This window comes from Talaromyces proteolyticus (genome assembly GCF_021365285.1).
Source record: "Talaromyces proteolyticus strain PMI_201 chromosome Unknown BGW36scaffold_10, whole genome shotgun sequence".
In the NCBI taxonomy this organism is placed as follows: Eukaryota; Fungi; Ascomycota; class Eurotiomycetes; order Eurotiales; family Trichocomaceae; genus Talaromyces; species Talaromyces proteolyticus.
This window is the reverse complement of record NW_025764286.1, coordinates 263,210-276,490: the sequence shown is the minus strand read 5'-3', so window position 1 is coordinate 276,490 and position 13,281 is coordinate 263,210. Positions and strand designations below refer to the sequence as shown.

At 46.1% G+C, this 13,281-nt stretch overlaps 5 protein-coding genes across 5 annotated transcripts; 3 read left to right on the top strand and 2 right to left on the bottom strand.

Annotated features, from left to right (window-relative positions):
- Positions 1-1,237: 1,237 nt before the first annotated feature.
- BGW36DRAFT_24684 (uncharacterized protein) lies at positions 1,238-2,225 on the bottom strand. The gene has a single exon (XM_046210018.1). The coding sequence runs from the start codon at positions 2,066-2,068 to the stop codon at positions 1,661-1,663; it is 408 nt and encodes a 135-aa protein (XP_046068552.1). The 5' UTR covers positions 2,069-2,225; the 3' UTR covers positions 1,238-1,660.
- Positions 2,226-3,079: 854 nt separating this feature from the next.
- On the top strand, positions 3,080-5,188 carry BGW36DRAFT_362228 (armadillo-type protein; the record flags this gene model as incomplete). The annotated part of the gene is made up of 1 exon (XM_046214351.1): positions 3,080-5,188. The coding sequence occupies one exon, from the start codon at positions 3,080-3,082 to the stop codon at positions 5,186-5,188; it is 2,109 nt and encodes a 702-aa protein (XP_046068551.1).
- A 225-nt stretch (positions 5,189-5,413) lies between these two features.
- BGW36DRAFT_384959 (pyridoxal phosphate-dependent transferase) lies at positions 5,414-7,542 on the top strand. Its single transcript, XM_046216860.1, has 2 exons — positions 5,414-5,776; positions 5,853-7,542. Exons 1-2 carry the CDS (start codon positions 5,738-5,740, stop codon positions 7,431-7,433), a joined length of 1,620 nt encoding a protein of 539 aa, XP_046068550.1. The 5' UTR covers positions 5,414-5,737; the 3' UTR covers positions 7,434-7,542.
- On the bottom strand, positions 7,543-10,440 carry BGW36DRAFT_384957 (RINT-1 family protein). Its single transcript, XM_046216859.1, has 5 exons — positions 10,203-10,440; positions 9,892-10,139; positions 9,534-9,839; positions 9,318-9,462; positions 7,543-9,270 (listed from the first exon to the last, which is right to left on the bottom strand). The coding sequence occupies exons 1-5, from the start codon at positions 10,350-10,352 to the stop codon at positions 7,654-7,656; spliced, it is 2,466 nt and encodes an 821-aa protein (XP_046068549.1). The 5' UTR covers positions 10,353-10,440; the 3' UTR covers positions 7,543-7,653.
- A 162-nt stretch (positions 10,441-10,602) lies between these two features.
- Positions 10,603-13,137, top strand: BGW36DRAFT_399496 (putative DNA ligase I; the record flags this gene model as incomplete). The annotated part of the gene is made up of 1 exon (XM_046218528.1): positions 10,603-13,137. The coding sequence occupies one exon, from the start codon at positions 10,603-10,605 to the stop codon at positions 13,135-13,137; it is 2,535 nt and encodes an 844-aa protein (XP_046068548.1).
- Positions 13,138-13,281: the final 144 nt, after the last annotated feature.

Here is a 13,281-nt window from a genome sequence, read left to right as displayed (position 1 = left end):
CCTGCTCAAATTGAGGTTTCTCGTCATCCCCTCAGTCCTGGCATCTATGCACCGCCTGGGCCTCGTTTCAATGGTATCCCTTTCAAGTCAATCAATGAAAATATTAGCTCTGCAAGCATTCCGTTTGCCTGTTGCATGGACAAATCTGGGACCCGGGCAATGAACCAAGAAAGCTAGTCTAGCTCCAGGGTCACTGTCAAGAACGTCTGTGGCCTAGCATTCAGGATGCCTGTTGTGGGGTGAACTGATTGCTTGGACTGTAATAGTACCTGGAAAATCCCGAGAAGATTTTCCATCCAAATAGTGAACTGCTGCAAAGAATGGTACTATGTTTAAACAAAAAGGCTAGCAAACCAGTAGCCGGAATAATCCTTGCCGTTTTTGAAGTCTTGTCGGCTACTGTCCCAGCCTACAAGACTTCACTGTTTGGTCTGCCCGCCTCACTCAATGTATGTACACGCTGTTTCAGAATTGTTACTTTCGGGAAACACCTCAACCCCCGATTTAAGCGCATCTTCAATGGTGACATCATCAATATCTGCTACTTCATTTTGATCGCAACCATCCGTGACCTTCTTTTCCGCGTCTTCCACCAATATGTGCATCGTCCCTAATCGCTCTTTGTCCCCTAGAAGCTCAGCTAGCCCATTCAGATTATTATACAACCCGTCGACGTCTTTTATCTCCTCAGTTGCAATTTGGCCGAAGCGACTTTCCCAACCTTGGGATAGGGCCGAATCATGTTTTTTGGTCGTTTTGCATTCCTTGCCCGATTCACCTTTCTTGTATGGTCGCCTAGAACGTGAAAGGAGCATAAGCAAGCCCTCGGGTCAGAGTACCTCCCCGTTTCTGTAATTCTGTGAGATCATTCTCGGTTCGAAACCCTTTTCGGAAAAGCTAGGCTGGAACGATAGGACTATCGTCGATGGAGTCATTGCCTCAGAACTGTTTCTCTCCTCGTGGTGCTTTTTGAGGATGATTCTTAACGCCATTTTCGATACACAGAAGTAATGGAAAATCCCCTCCGTATCTGTCAAAACAATTACACACTTGGTTATCTCGCCACCCTCTGTAGACTCGCTCCTGAACTTGATCATAAGGTTGCCAAAGATGTAGATGGTTGGAAATTAAGTCCCTGTATCTCATTTCCTTTAACCTCAAGAAAAGCAGGGAGACACCTGCAGTATATCTTTAAATCGAATGGTATAATATCCACTCCATCAGGTTTAATAGCAAGAATACGATTGTATCCGTTCTTTCCATCAAGTGTAATTACCTTCAGAATGCTCATTTGGAGCAGAAGTTGGTTATACTTGATAAGAGTTGACGTGAGAACAGTCTTGAAACTAGGTGGCCTGTGAAGATTATATCGACGAGGGTCTGAAAACAAAATTAAGGAATTTCCATCATTAAATCCGCTTTCTTCAAGTCCCCATGGGATTGGCGATTCATTTGGCTCAGAGGTCATGATTGGCCTACCCAGAAGGATGACAATCGGTGCATCTAGGCTTCTAATAGGGAATACAATCTCACTATCCTCCTTTGTAGTATTTCGGATAGCTTCAGTAAACCTAGTATTCTAGTGTTCTAGCCTTGATTGACGATCGACTGGAAAGCTAGAATCTCTAAAAGGTAATCAGTAATACAACCGCTCAATTCCTCATACAGCGGCCTCAGAAAGACCCGTAGTTGATCCATTTTGAATTGTTAGATACTTATCCCACTTGGTGATGCCTTCATCCTCTCTTTGCTTCCAAGTTGCGAATCGGAAGGCTGGCCAATCCTTAATTTGAGGGTCATGAGATATTTCAACTGCCCTGATGAATTCGCGCCGAGAAACATTATTCATATCGATGCCCTGGTATAAAGGGGTAAGATTATTCAGCCCCAGTCCAGAATATGGCGGAGCTGCTGGAGTTTCAAAAAACTCTGAGAGTATTTTTGCTAGTAATGATCGAAAAGCTCGTACAAAAGCCACGTCTAGAATATTAGAACAGATAGCTTGTGTTTCTTCGTCATCACTTAGACCACGCAAATTTTCTGGAGCCCAGAGCCGTATGAAATTCATCGAACGATGCCCGTTGCATTCACCATAGATTAGGGCTTCCTATTCTATTGGATAAGCACTATACTTGGTTCTTTGTCTCCATGAGGCTCTAGTTGTACATGCTTCTCAGCCGGGGCTGTAAGTGCTTAAAGAGCCATATAGTCAAGTATCTTGTATATTATGATCTGGGCTCTTGCCGAACCACGTATGCGACATTTATGTTTTTAAAAATGTGCGAATACTTCAGTGTATCCACCACATATAATGAGCCTAAGCATGTTATTACCTGAAGGTATATGTCATATACAAAAATCCGTATCCTCGCGGCACGGAACCCTACTGCTCAGATGCACAGCTCTCGCCCGAGGTTGCTTTTGGTTTCGGCAGAAGTCCTGGCTCCTGTCCTGCTTGTACCTCCGGATATCGAATGATCATAGCGTGGAGCTTCCATTTTATTGACAGATGGCTATGATTTTCAAAATTATGGGAACTAATATTAACCACAATCACGGCAAAGATCACGACTGTTTGGTCTGCTTTTTTTTGGTCGTCTTTCGCATTGGATTGCATAAGATTAATAAGTTGGGGGTAGGCGATCAAATGCCTCAGGGCACATGTGCCGAACAGAGGCCGATGGCACATTCACTGTATGTTTACATCCAGAAAAATATATCAGAGAAGGATGTTCCCACCAACAAGTAGAGTGATGAAATACCGAGACCTATTAATGCCGCTATAAGAATCTTGGCTTGCTTGTCCTCGCCAAAGTATGACGTATGCCCTGTGGAGCTGAGGCACCCCATCAATTGATAGTTCGAACTAGAGATTCACCACGAAGCGGACGCCTCCATTGTAATAATGTATACATGTATATAATGTATGCCTGAAATGTTTGAGTGGAAACAAACAAACGGTGCAAACCCAGCCTTATCAGGTTATCGCAAGTGCACGGACCAATGCTTATCAAAAAAAAAAGTCGTGAGCAACCGCCCAATGCTTTAGCCACACACATTCGACGCACCGCGAGACACAATGCCCCGTGAAAAGCAGAAGCGAGGTCGCCGTGCACAAGAGAGGGAGAAGAAGGAGGGGGAGGAGGAATATAAACGAAAAAGAGAAGATGACACCGAAGCGCCAGCGGTGAAACGCCACAGAGTATCCGCTGAAATCGGGTCCGAAGATTTCGTTCCGCTCAACGTCGATGAGGACGACGTTCAAAGACCCGATAGCAATGACACGCCATTTTACGGTCTTCTTGACCCTGAAGAACAGGATTATTTCTCCAAAGCATCCGAAATATTAGAGCTGAATCAGTTCCAAAGCCCGGAAGAACGGGGTCTTTTTGTCGAGAGTGTCTACGAAGAAGCGAAGGGCAAGGAACTGAAAATTGCCTGCAGTCAATCATGCTCGCGGCTTTTAGAGAAAGTGATTGCGCTCTCGGACACAAATCAGATTCGGCGGCTTTTCAGTAAATTCCTCGGTAACTTTTTGCATCTCGTACAACACCGCTTTGCAAGTCATTGCTGCGAAACTCTATTCACCATGGCCGCTCCAGCTCTCTCTGACAAGGCAACCAACCGGGATAAAACAAAACAGCGAAACAACGAGGAAGGTGACGAGGAACAAACACTGCCACTGGCGGATATGTTTCTACAAGTCATTACAGAGCTGGAAGGCAATTGGGGATATCTTTTGACAGAGCGCTTCGCATCTCATACCATTCGCGTCCTTCTCTTGGTCCTAGCTGGGGAACCTGTGGACATTTCGTCAAACAACTCGGTTGTCGCGAGTAAAAAGAAGGAGAAGATTGGCGTGCTTCCAGTCGACACGAAAGACCAGGCTGCTTCTATTACGTCCCGGACCGTCCCCGGAGCATTTGTACCCACTCTGAAAAAAGTTATGAAAGACATGACATCCGGATTAGACGACACTTATTTGAGGGCCTTGGCAACTCATCATATCGGAAATCCTGTCTTGCAGCTATTGGTATCTCTGGAGCTTTCGCACTTTGGCAAATCAGTTTCGAAGGATCCCAAATCCATTATCCATCGGTTGATCCCTGATGATTCGATGGAAGAAGGTGCTCAGTCTGCTATTTTCTTGGCAGGGCTGTTATACGATCCTGTTGGCTCGAGGCTAGTAGAAACTATTGTTCAACATGCGCCTGGAAAGCTGTTCAAAAATATACATAAAAACGTGATTCAGGACAGAATATCATCTCTAGCGCGTAATGAAATTGCCTCATATGTCCTCGTGCGCGTTCTGGAGAGGATAGGGAGAGATGACTTGCAAACTGACCTTGATCTCATCGTCCCAGATATTCCCAGTCTTATCGAGAAATCACGGCTCAACGTTCCAAAGGTGTTGATTGAGCGTTGCTTAGTCCGAAATGTTGACACTACTTCTCTTGCAAAGGCTTTGGTAGCATCGCTTGACAGGGATCCGGCTACAAGATTGCATCAGCTATTAAAAACGGAGAAAGATAAGAAGGAAACCGAGGTAGAGGCGGACACTGATAAAATGAATGGGAATCCCGAAATACAAAAGAGTCTGTCTGCCGTGCAGTTACATGCGTCCCTACTTGCGCAAACAATGCTGCAAGCCCCCGGGCCCTTGAGCGATCTCATATACGCTGGTTTACTTGCTATTTCTTCGGACGATCTTATAGCAATGGCGCTGAATTCAAGGACGTCACACGTGGTACAAAAGGCTCTGGTAGCGCCCACGTCAACTGTTCAATTCCGTCGCCAGTTCATTCCTCGTTTTTCCGGTTACATCAAGAACCTAGCTCTAGATAATAGCGGCTCCCATGTTGTCGACGTGCTTTGGGAAGCATCGAAGGATGTTTTCTTTGTCAAAGAAAGACTTGCACAAGAACTTTCCGATAATGAGCAGGCACTCCGGGATTCGTTCCTTGGCAGGGCTGTATGGAGGAATTGGTCCATGGACCTTTACAAACGACGTCGAGGAGAATGGAAAGCGAAAGCCAAGGGCATCGTAGATCAGACAGGTGCCACCAAAATGATTGAGAAGAAGCCAGTCAAGTCAAAGCTCGATCTTGCAAGAGAACGGTTTGACAATGCCGAGAAGTCTGCAAAGCTTGGGGGCAGCATGGCGAGCATTGCGACAAAATTCCAATAGTACACGATGCTTAAACAAATATCACAGCCTTGAATTGGCGTTGGTAGTGCACATATATATAGTATTAAATCATCAATGTACATGTATCAGTTGACATGCCAATTGATATCGATTGATCAATTCATCAATTGATGTAGTGATCACTTTGAAAAATGTAAGGTGGGGCGCAGAACGCCGAATATCACGTCACACAGCTGCTCCTTGAATGTTGTTGTAGTCAGAACACTTAAGTGCATGCGCTTCTAGATTGCATTTGAACATACGAACCTGTTTCTCGCGCCTCTCGTTAATATCATTTATATCACTTGTTCTCAGTACACAACCAATGATGTCATTCCCAGCAAGCGGCATTCAGTCCGAATGGCGCAATCGCGGGGACTTGCCTTCCTGATGCGGAGCCGAGAGAAAAAAATACATTTCTTCAATATTAATAATATAGCTAGGTAAAGGACTGTCTCTCAATGGATTCCTTCGCTCAGACACATTCTTCTGCCATTGCATTGTTTTAGATCGTTTGCTATTGACACTGGATTTGGAGCTGCGCAATCCATGGCACACCCTTTGAGTCGGGCTGACGAGGTTGGCAGCGTATGTGATACTTTCATTTCAATCTATGATGTTTGATCCTAATGATGGATTAGACTGACCTCAATTGTAATATTAGCTCCTCGCTGCCGTCCAGAAACTCCTCATTCCGTTCATTCGCTCTGCCGATGCTCCTCACTCTCCCGAAAATGGTTCTACGAATGGCACAAATGGCAATTTAGCCACCTCTTTAGTCAACCACAAAAGCCCAGATGAGCTGGAGAAGCTGCTGAAACTCGACTTCCCACGCACCGGCCAGGGACAAGGAAGATTCCTTGAGGTTGTGCAGCAGATTTTACATTACTCGGTGAATACTTGGCACCAAGGCTTTTTGGACAAGCTCTATGCGTCAACAAATGCTCCAGGCGTCGCTGCTGAGCTTATTCTCGCGGCGCTGAACACCAATGTTCATGTTTACCATGTCTCTCCCGCCTTGACCCTCATCGAAAAACACACAACCAAAAAGCTAGCGTCGCTGTTCGGGCTCGACGGGCCTTACTCTGGGGGTATTTCTGTTCAGGGTGGTTCGGCTTCAAATACAACATCCATTGTGATCGCAAGAAACATTCTGTACCCGAAGACCAAGGAAGAAGGGAATGGCAGCTACAAGTTTGTTCTCTTCACAAGTGACCATGGCCACTATAGTATCGAAAAAGCGTCTCAAATGCTTGGGTTCGGAAGCAATGCCGTCTGGTCTGTACCCGTTGACCAAAAGGGCCGCATAATCCCGTCTGAACTTGAAAATCTTATACAACAAGCTAGAGATCAAGGTAGAACTCCATTCTACGTGAATGCGACTGCTGGGACAACCGTTTTAGGGTCCTTTGATCCATTTAATCAGATAGCAGATATTTGCCAAAAATATAACCTTTGGCTTCATGTTGACGGCTCATGGGGCGGCTCGTTCGTGTTTTCCAAGAACCAAAAGTCTAAGCTCGCGGGAGTAGAGAAGGCCAACAGCATCGCCATCAACCCTCATAAAATGCTCGGTGTTCCTGTAACCTGCTCTTTCCTATTGGCAGCCGACCTTCGCCAGTTTCATCGTGCAAATACTCTTCCAGCAGGATATCTTTTCCATAGCCCCGATGATATTGAGCAGCCTAGTGGGAAGCCAGAAGACATATCAACTGACTTACAAGTTGACTCTCCCGAGGTCTGGGATCTTGCAGATTTGACCCTTCAATGTGGTCGACGAGCTGACTCTCTGAAATTGTTCTTGAGCTGGACATATTACGGATCTGAAGGCTATGAGCGCAAAATCGACGAGGCCGCTGATGTTGCCTCATATTTAGCAACTGTCATTGATAGTCACCCAGATTTACTTCTTCTCAGTGACAACCCGCCTCCATGTTTACAGGTGTGCTTTTACTACGCACCCGGAAAACGCTTAGTTTACGATGGAGAGAGTGAAGATCATGTCTCCGAGAATCTACATGCAGCCAAGAATAGCAAAGTAACCGAGAAAATAACCCATGCACTCGTTGCAAAAGGCTACATGGTTGATTTTGCACCACCAAGTAGTAATGATATTGAGAACGTTGGGAACGGAAAGTTCTTCCGATGTGTCGTTAACATCTCAACAACCAGAGAAACCATAGACGGTCTGATTCACGCTTTTGAGGAAGTAGCCCCTGAAGTCATCCGAAAGCTGAAAGGATAAGTAGGGGAACTTTTTAAGCATTCTAGATATTAAAACCTTGAGACCTGTATCTATCATCAGAATACATAGATGTGAGACTATGACATAGACATGAATACATACATTTTTGAGTAAAATAAAACATTAAGAAGTTAAAGTTCCTGGCCTCTTTCATACAATTTTGTATTTCGTCTATTCCTCTGTACTATCAATATCCCCCCGAGATCATTGCTTCGGATATTTAGCTGCGAATCTCAACTCTTTTCTCTAATACTGATCTCGCCTCTGCTTCAGTCAATGTTTCAATGTCCAACTCATTTAGTACTTGACGGGCAGATTCATTGTTTGCAAACAGTCGCCTTTCGACCTCCCACAAGCCCAACTCTTCATTCTTGTCTGTTTGCTCCTCTTCAGACTTTGAAGTGACATTTTGTGGTTTAATTTTCAAACTCAAGAGAGTCAGACCCTCGGTAAGCTTTCTGATAGTGCGTCTCGATTCTCCCTGGGATGCAGCTTGAGAGCTTAAAGCACTGTCGACCACGCCACATACATGATGAACATCACTGGCTAGCTGAGAAGCACCGGCGGCGGAAAATGAATGACGTAAAATAACGTTATCCCAAATAAAGCCCTGCGTTGAAAGAAGTACTTGTCTCGTTATTCTTCGCAAAGCCGCGGTGCCTAGAGCTCGAGCAAGGAAGGAAATGTTTGAAGATAGAATGCGGATGGCAGACGTTAGTTCAGAGGTGAGTGGATGGGGGAAGCTTGCAGATGGTGAAGAGAGTGATGACCATGTCGAAACACGTGAATAGAGCTTCAGGGAGTTTTGCACCTCGGATGAGAATGTAGAAACGATAATGCTTTCTGACCGCATCCTGAGACGGCGGTATGCAGATGCGGTTTCATCAAACAAGGCCCCTTCAGACATATTGCTCCTATGAGTCAAGTGATTATCAGCCACTGCCTGAGAGGTTCGTTGGGCCACTTCAGCAACGGACATAGGCCCGACCACATTCTTCCCATCGTCCTTGCTCTTTTGCACACGGTCCTGAAGTTCATACCACAAGTCGAGGAAAAATACGTCGTCGCTCCAGTCTTGCATTTTCTTTTCCAAGTACTCAGCACTTCCAAAGATACGGCAGAGTCTTTCAAGGGCCGACACGCCTTCAAGGCCCCCTTGGTCCCCTCCCTGTACGGTACGACCAATAGTCGAGGTCATAGCAAGATATGCTTCGAGGCCCGAATGCAAACGTTCGTGGAATTGATCAAATATTGTAATTTGTATTTCTATCAAGAAGCGAAGCTTGTGGCTAAATGACGACAATGGCTTATATCGTTCAGTTATGGTTTCCAGAAGATCATTGACACGTATAGCGGCGTTTGTGGGTTTCGTCGCATTTGATTCAACTCCATCGTAGTCGATGTGACCACTTTCTGGAGTATCAATAATATCTTTATAGCGAGAGAGAGCAAACTCCTTCTCAACCTGTAGCCATCGATCAAACCAATTCTGCTGGGTGAGCACTTCAGAAGCCAGTCCTTTCCAAGTTTCGGTAGAATATGAATTGGGAAGGTAGTTCCATGTTTCTCGAAGATCTGTGTCGAAGGTCATTAATTCGTGCATAAAGTGGCTGAGAAGTTGAGGGTTTGTTGCCACTTGTGGAACAAAACCGCTTATTTTCTGCCTGATCATCGGGAGTAAGGCCGTGATAAAAGCGTTTGTTGCGCTTGAAAAGTTCCATTTCAGTCCATCAGCAGCAGAGCCGGCTCGTCTGGCCAAGATAGGCTGCAAGTATGTTGCAAAGAAGCCTGCATGAGCGCTGATCAGGTCGGATACGTGGGAAAGAAAGTATTCAGGCTTCCATCAGTTAATAAATATCATCGCATCGAATGAAACATGCTCACTTTATCTAGCCTATTAGTCGGCTTTGTCCCGCTGAAGTGATATTTGAAGCGAAGCTGTAGCGGGTGTACCATAACTTCTAACGGAAGCAGGACTTGTGCCTCTTCTCCATGCTCAATCGCAGAAGGGTCCGAGACACACAAGTCGCTAGAACATTGGAGTCATTCGTTAGCTTATATGTTTTTTCTAATAAGACCCTTCGGCGGCATTACACATACGGCTCTTGGAAATCCAACAAAAGGTCGACGCTAGCTTCCCATTCTCGAAGGAACCCGTTATTGAGTACGAGGTCTTTTCCAGGCCATCTTAGCTTTTCAAGTGTCTTTTGCAATCGGTTATTGAAATTTTCCTGTATTTGCTTCTTCACAGAGGTGGTGAGCTTTTCGATGTGATCAACAAGATGAGGAGCAGCACCCTCTGCGGCAACTTGGGCATCATTCAGCGAAGATAATATAGCACGTAGACGTTTGTATGAGGGCAAAGCTTGATGGGGAGCGGATTGTATACTCTTGGAAACATGGTCGCTGCGCGATTGTTAGGATGTATTTGTGTCGACTAGGCACGATTCAATCTTACCTCAACCCCTCAGCTTCGTGTAATAAAGATAGGTAACCCTTCGCTACATCAAGGCGCTGCAACTTGTTCATGCTCAGCTGAAAAAGCCGCACTGCTTCATCACTCGTTTCTGATTGAGTAATTATTTTCAATCGTTGGTCGATGTCTTCCTGCTGGCGATTGAAGGCTTCGGCCTGTGTTCGGACGGCATCACGATGATTCTTCGAGGCAGTGGTAGCCTTTTCGAGTGCCTGCTGCGCTTCCGCCAGCTTTGTTGTGTCAGCAGAGGATTCAGGCCCATTGATTTATCCCGAAGCCTTTAGATCGCATACCTGCTTGCGCTGCAATTCATGCTGGGCGCGGAGATTCGACAGCAGCGAGTCGAGACCCTCGAGATCGGCCAAAGATTGTATTTTGTCGTTCAAGTAATCCTGTACTCTCGCAGCCTCCTGAGAGGAGAGCCGATCGAGAGATGCCGTCATTGTGGATTGACATGCGCGGCGGGGAGAAACGGTAAATCTGTCAGGTCCGGCTTGGGCATTAGTTATTACGATGACGCCAGGGAGGAAGCAGCTACTGACGTGGAGCTGCTGCCGCTGCGGAGGTTGCGGAGCTAATATTTAATCAGTAGCTGGGCCATGGGGCTTCCTTGCTCTTCGCCCTCACCTTCTTCGAGTTGGCCATTACACACTTTACCCTTATGGCTTCTTCTACAAGCTTGGGGGAAGGATCATGCCTAGTCCAGCCAAAAAGCGAAAAACAAATGCATCGGAGCCAGCTGCCGGGCGTATGAGGAGCATTGAATCATTCTTCGCCGGACCGCAGCCACAACCAAAACCACTGTCGAACACAACAGAAATATTTCAAAAAAAAAACAATTTTACCGATGAAGAGTTGGCGCGTAAATTACAGGCTGAATGGAACCAGGACGATGATACGCTGCAGCCCTCTGCATCTATGGAAATCACCCCTCCCAGTAATACGTTGAAGGATACAACGTCGTCACCTGCCGGAACACTAGGCGCCAACAAACCAGCACCGCCTGGGAAAACGTTTCAGAATGACATTCTATCCTTGCAGTCTCCTCTTGGGTCCGAAGATACCATCGTCTCATTTATACCCCTTGATGAAAGCCCGCTGGTGTTCGACCCATCGAAATATGTGGTCGAACTACAGAAGCACTGGGCGCAGGATAGCGGAAACGCTTCATATGCCCTCTTGACAAAGGCTTTTGTTTTGGTTAATGCGACGACAAAAAGGATCAAAATTGTTGATACTCTCGTCAATCTCTTGCGAATACTGATTGAGGGTGCACCCGACAGTTTATTACCGGCAGTCTGGCTGGCGACGAATTCCTTTGCACCGCCATATGAGCCAGCGGAACTAGGTCTGGGCGGGTCGGCCATATCAAAAGCCTTCAAAAATATATACGGGTTGAATAGCCAAGGATTGAAAGCCTTATATAATAAGCATGGAGATGCTGGCGATGTCGCTTTCGAGGCTAAAAAGCGGCAGAGCTTTACCCTAAAAAAGCCGAAGCCATTGACGATCAAGGGCGTCTATGAATCACTAGTCAAAATTGCGAGAAGCAAAGGAACTGGGAGCCAAGAAGCCAAACAACGCATTGTGGAACGCTTACTTCAAGATACTCGAGGAGCAGAAGAAAGCCGCTACATCGTGAGAACCCTCGTTCAGCACTTGCGCATTGGTGCTGTCAAAACAACGATGCTCATTGCACTCGCCAGGGCTTTCCTGTTTTCCAAGCCGCCAGGTGCTGAGTTTACAGTCGAAGGGATGAGTTCCCTAGCCAGTTTGAAAAAGGAGGAACTGACTGAACTCTACACCAAAGCCGAAGAATTGGTCAAAGCATCCTATGCTCGTCATCCCAACTATGACGATCTTGTACCATGTATGCTTGAGATTGGAGTCACAAAGGAATTACTCATACATTGTGGGCTGGCATTGCATATACCCTTAAGACCTATGCTAGGAAGCATTACACGTGATCTATCAGACATGTTAACCAAGTTACAAGGCAAAGATTTTGCATGTGAATACAAGTATGATGGCCAACGAGCACAGGTGCATTGCGATGCGAATGGGAAAGTGAGCATATTTTCTCGACATCTCGAACTCATGACGGACAAGTATCCCGACCTCGTGTCGCTGGTGCCCCAAATCCGGGGGGAATCTGTATCGAGTTTTATTCTCGAGGGAGAGGTTGTCGCTGTTGATCGAGAGACCGGCGAGCTACAGGCTTTTCAAATTCTTACCAATCGGGCCAAGAAAAATGTTGATGTTGAGAGCATCAAGGTGAATGTCTGTCTGTTCGCGTTCGACTTAATGTACTTAAATGGGGAGCCACTACTCGATCGATCGTTTAGAGAGCGGCGGGACATGCTTCGCAGCCTGTTTACAGAAATCCCCAATCGGTTCACCTGGGTCAAAAATTTGGATGCTACCTCTACTGATTCAGAGGCAGTACTGGAGTTTTTTAAGAATGCAACTGAAGTCAAGTGCGAAGGCATCATGGTCAAGGTCCTCGATAACGAGGCACGCGGGACAATCATAGAGGCAACAACTAATGACGATAATGAGGCGAATATGAATATGGACCAATATGAACAGGATGAACAAGTTCCCGCACAGTCAAAAAAGACCAAGTCTACTCGACGGAAAGCCCTCTTATCAACCTACGAACCTGACAAACGCTTGGACTCCTGGCTCAAAGTGAAGAAAGACTACAGCGCATCTTCGGACACTTTAGACCTCGTTCCGATAGGCGCATGGCATGGTAACGGGCGCAAAGCCAAATGGTGGTCTCCCATCCTTCTCGCGGTGCGCAATTCAGAAACTGGTATCCTCGAAGTTGTCACCAAATGCATGTCTGGTTTCACAGATAAATTCTACCAGGCCAACAAGGAAAAATATGCACAAGACAGCGAAAATGTTATTTCTCGACCTAGCTATATCGATTATAGGGGGGAGCCCGATGTATGGTTCGCACCGCAAGAAGTATGGGAAATGGCATTTGCTGATATCACATTGAGTCCTACATACACGGCTGCCATAGGGCTTGTTAGTGAGGATAGAGGTCTTAGCCTGCGCTTCCCCCGGTTTCTTCGAGTAAGAGAAGATAAATCCATCGATGAAGCTAGTACATCCGATTTCCTTGCTGGACTGTGGCGTAAACAGGTCGAGCGAGCGACCGAAGAAGGCATACACGATGAAAAAGATGAGAACGTCAACGAAGAGCTCGAGCTTTGAGAAACTAGTTTCTTCTGGCAGCATTGTATTGATCATCACAGAATTATCTACCGACGTCTCATGTGTGGCTGGATATTATAGGCGACAGGAGACCATCGAGACTGCACGCGATTGACCTTTGCGGACGACGCCGAACATATTGTT

Bases quoted from the DNA above. Each gene is read 5' to 3' on its own strand.
- BGW36DRAFT_384957 (XM_046216859.1), bottom strand. From the start codon at position 10,352: ATGACGGCATCTCTCGATCGGCTCTCCTCTCAGGAGGCTGCGAGAGTA. The intron at 10,140-10,202 runs GTATGCGATCTA...GACACAACAAAG, and splicing joins ATGAATTGCAGCGCAAGCAG to CTGGCGGAAGCGCAGCAGGC. The intron at 9,271-9,317 runs GTGAGCATGTTT...AACTGATGGAAG, and splicing joins CGACTAATAGGCTAGATAAA to CCTGAATACTTTCTTTCCCA.
- BGW36DRAFT_24684 (XM_046210018.1), bottom strand. From the start codon at position 2,068: ATGAATTTCATACGGCTCTGGGCTCCAGAAAATTTGCGTGGTCTAAGT.
- BGW36DRAFT_384959 (XM_046216860.1), top strand. From the start codon at position 5,738: ATGGCACACCCTTTGAGTCGGGCTGACGAGGTTGGCAGC. The intron at 5,777-5,852 runs GTATGTGATACT...TTGTAATATTAG, and splicing joins GGGCTGACGAGGTTGGCAGC to CTCCTCGCTGCCGTCCAGAA.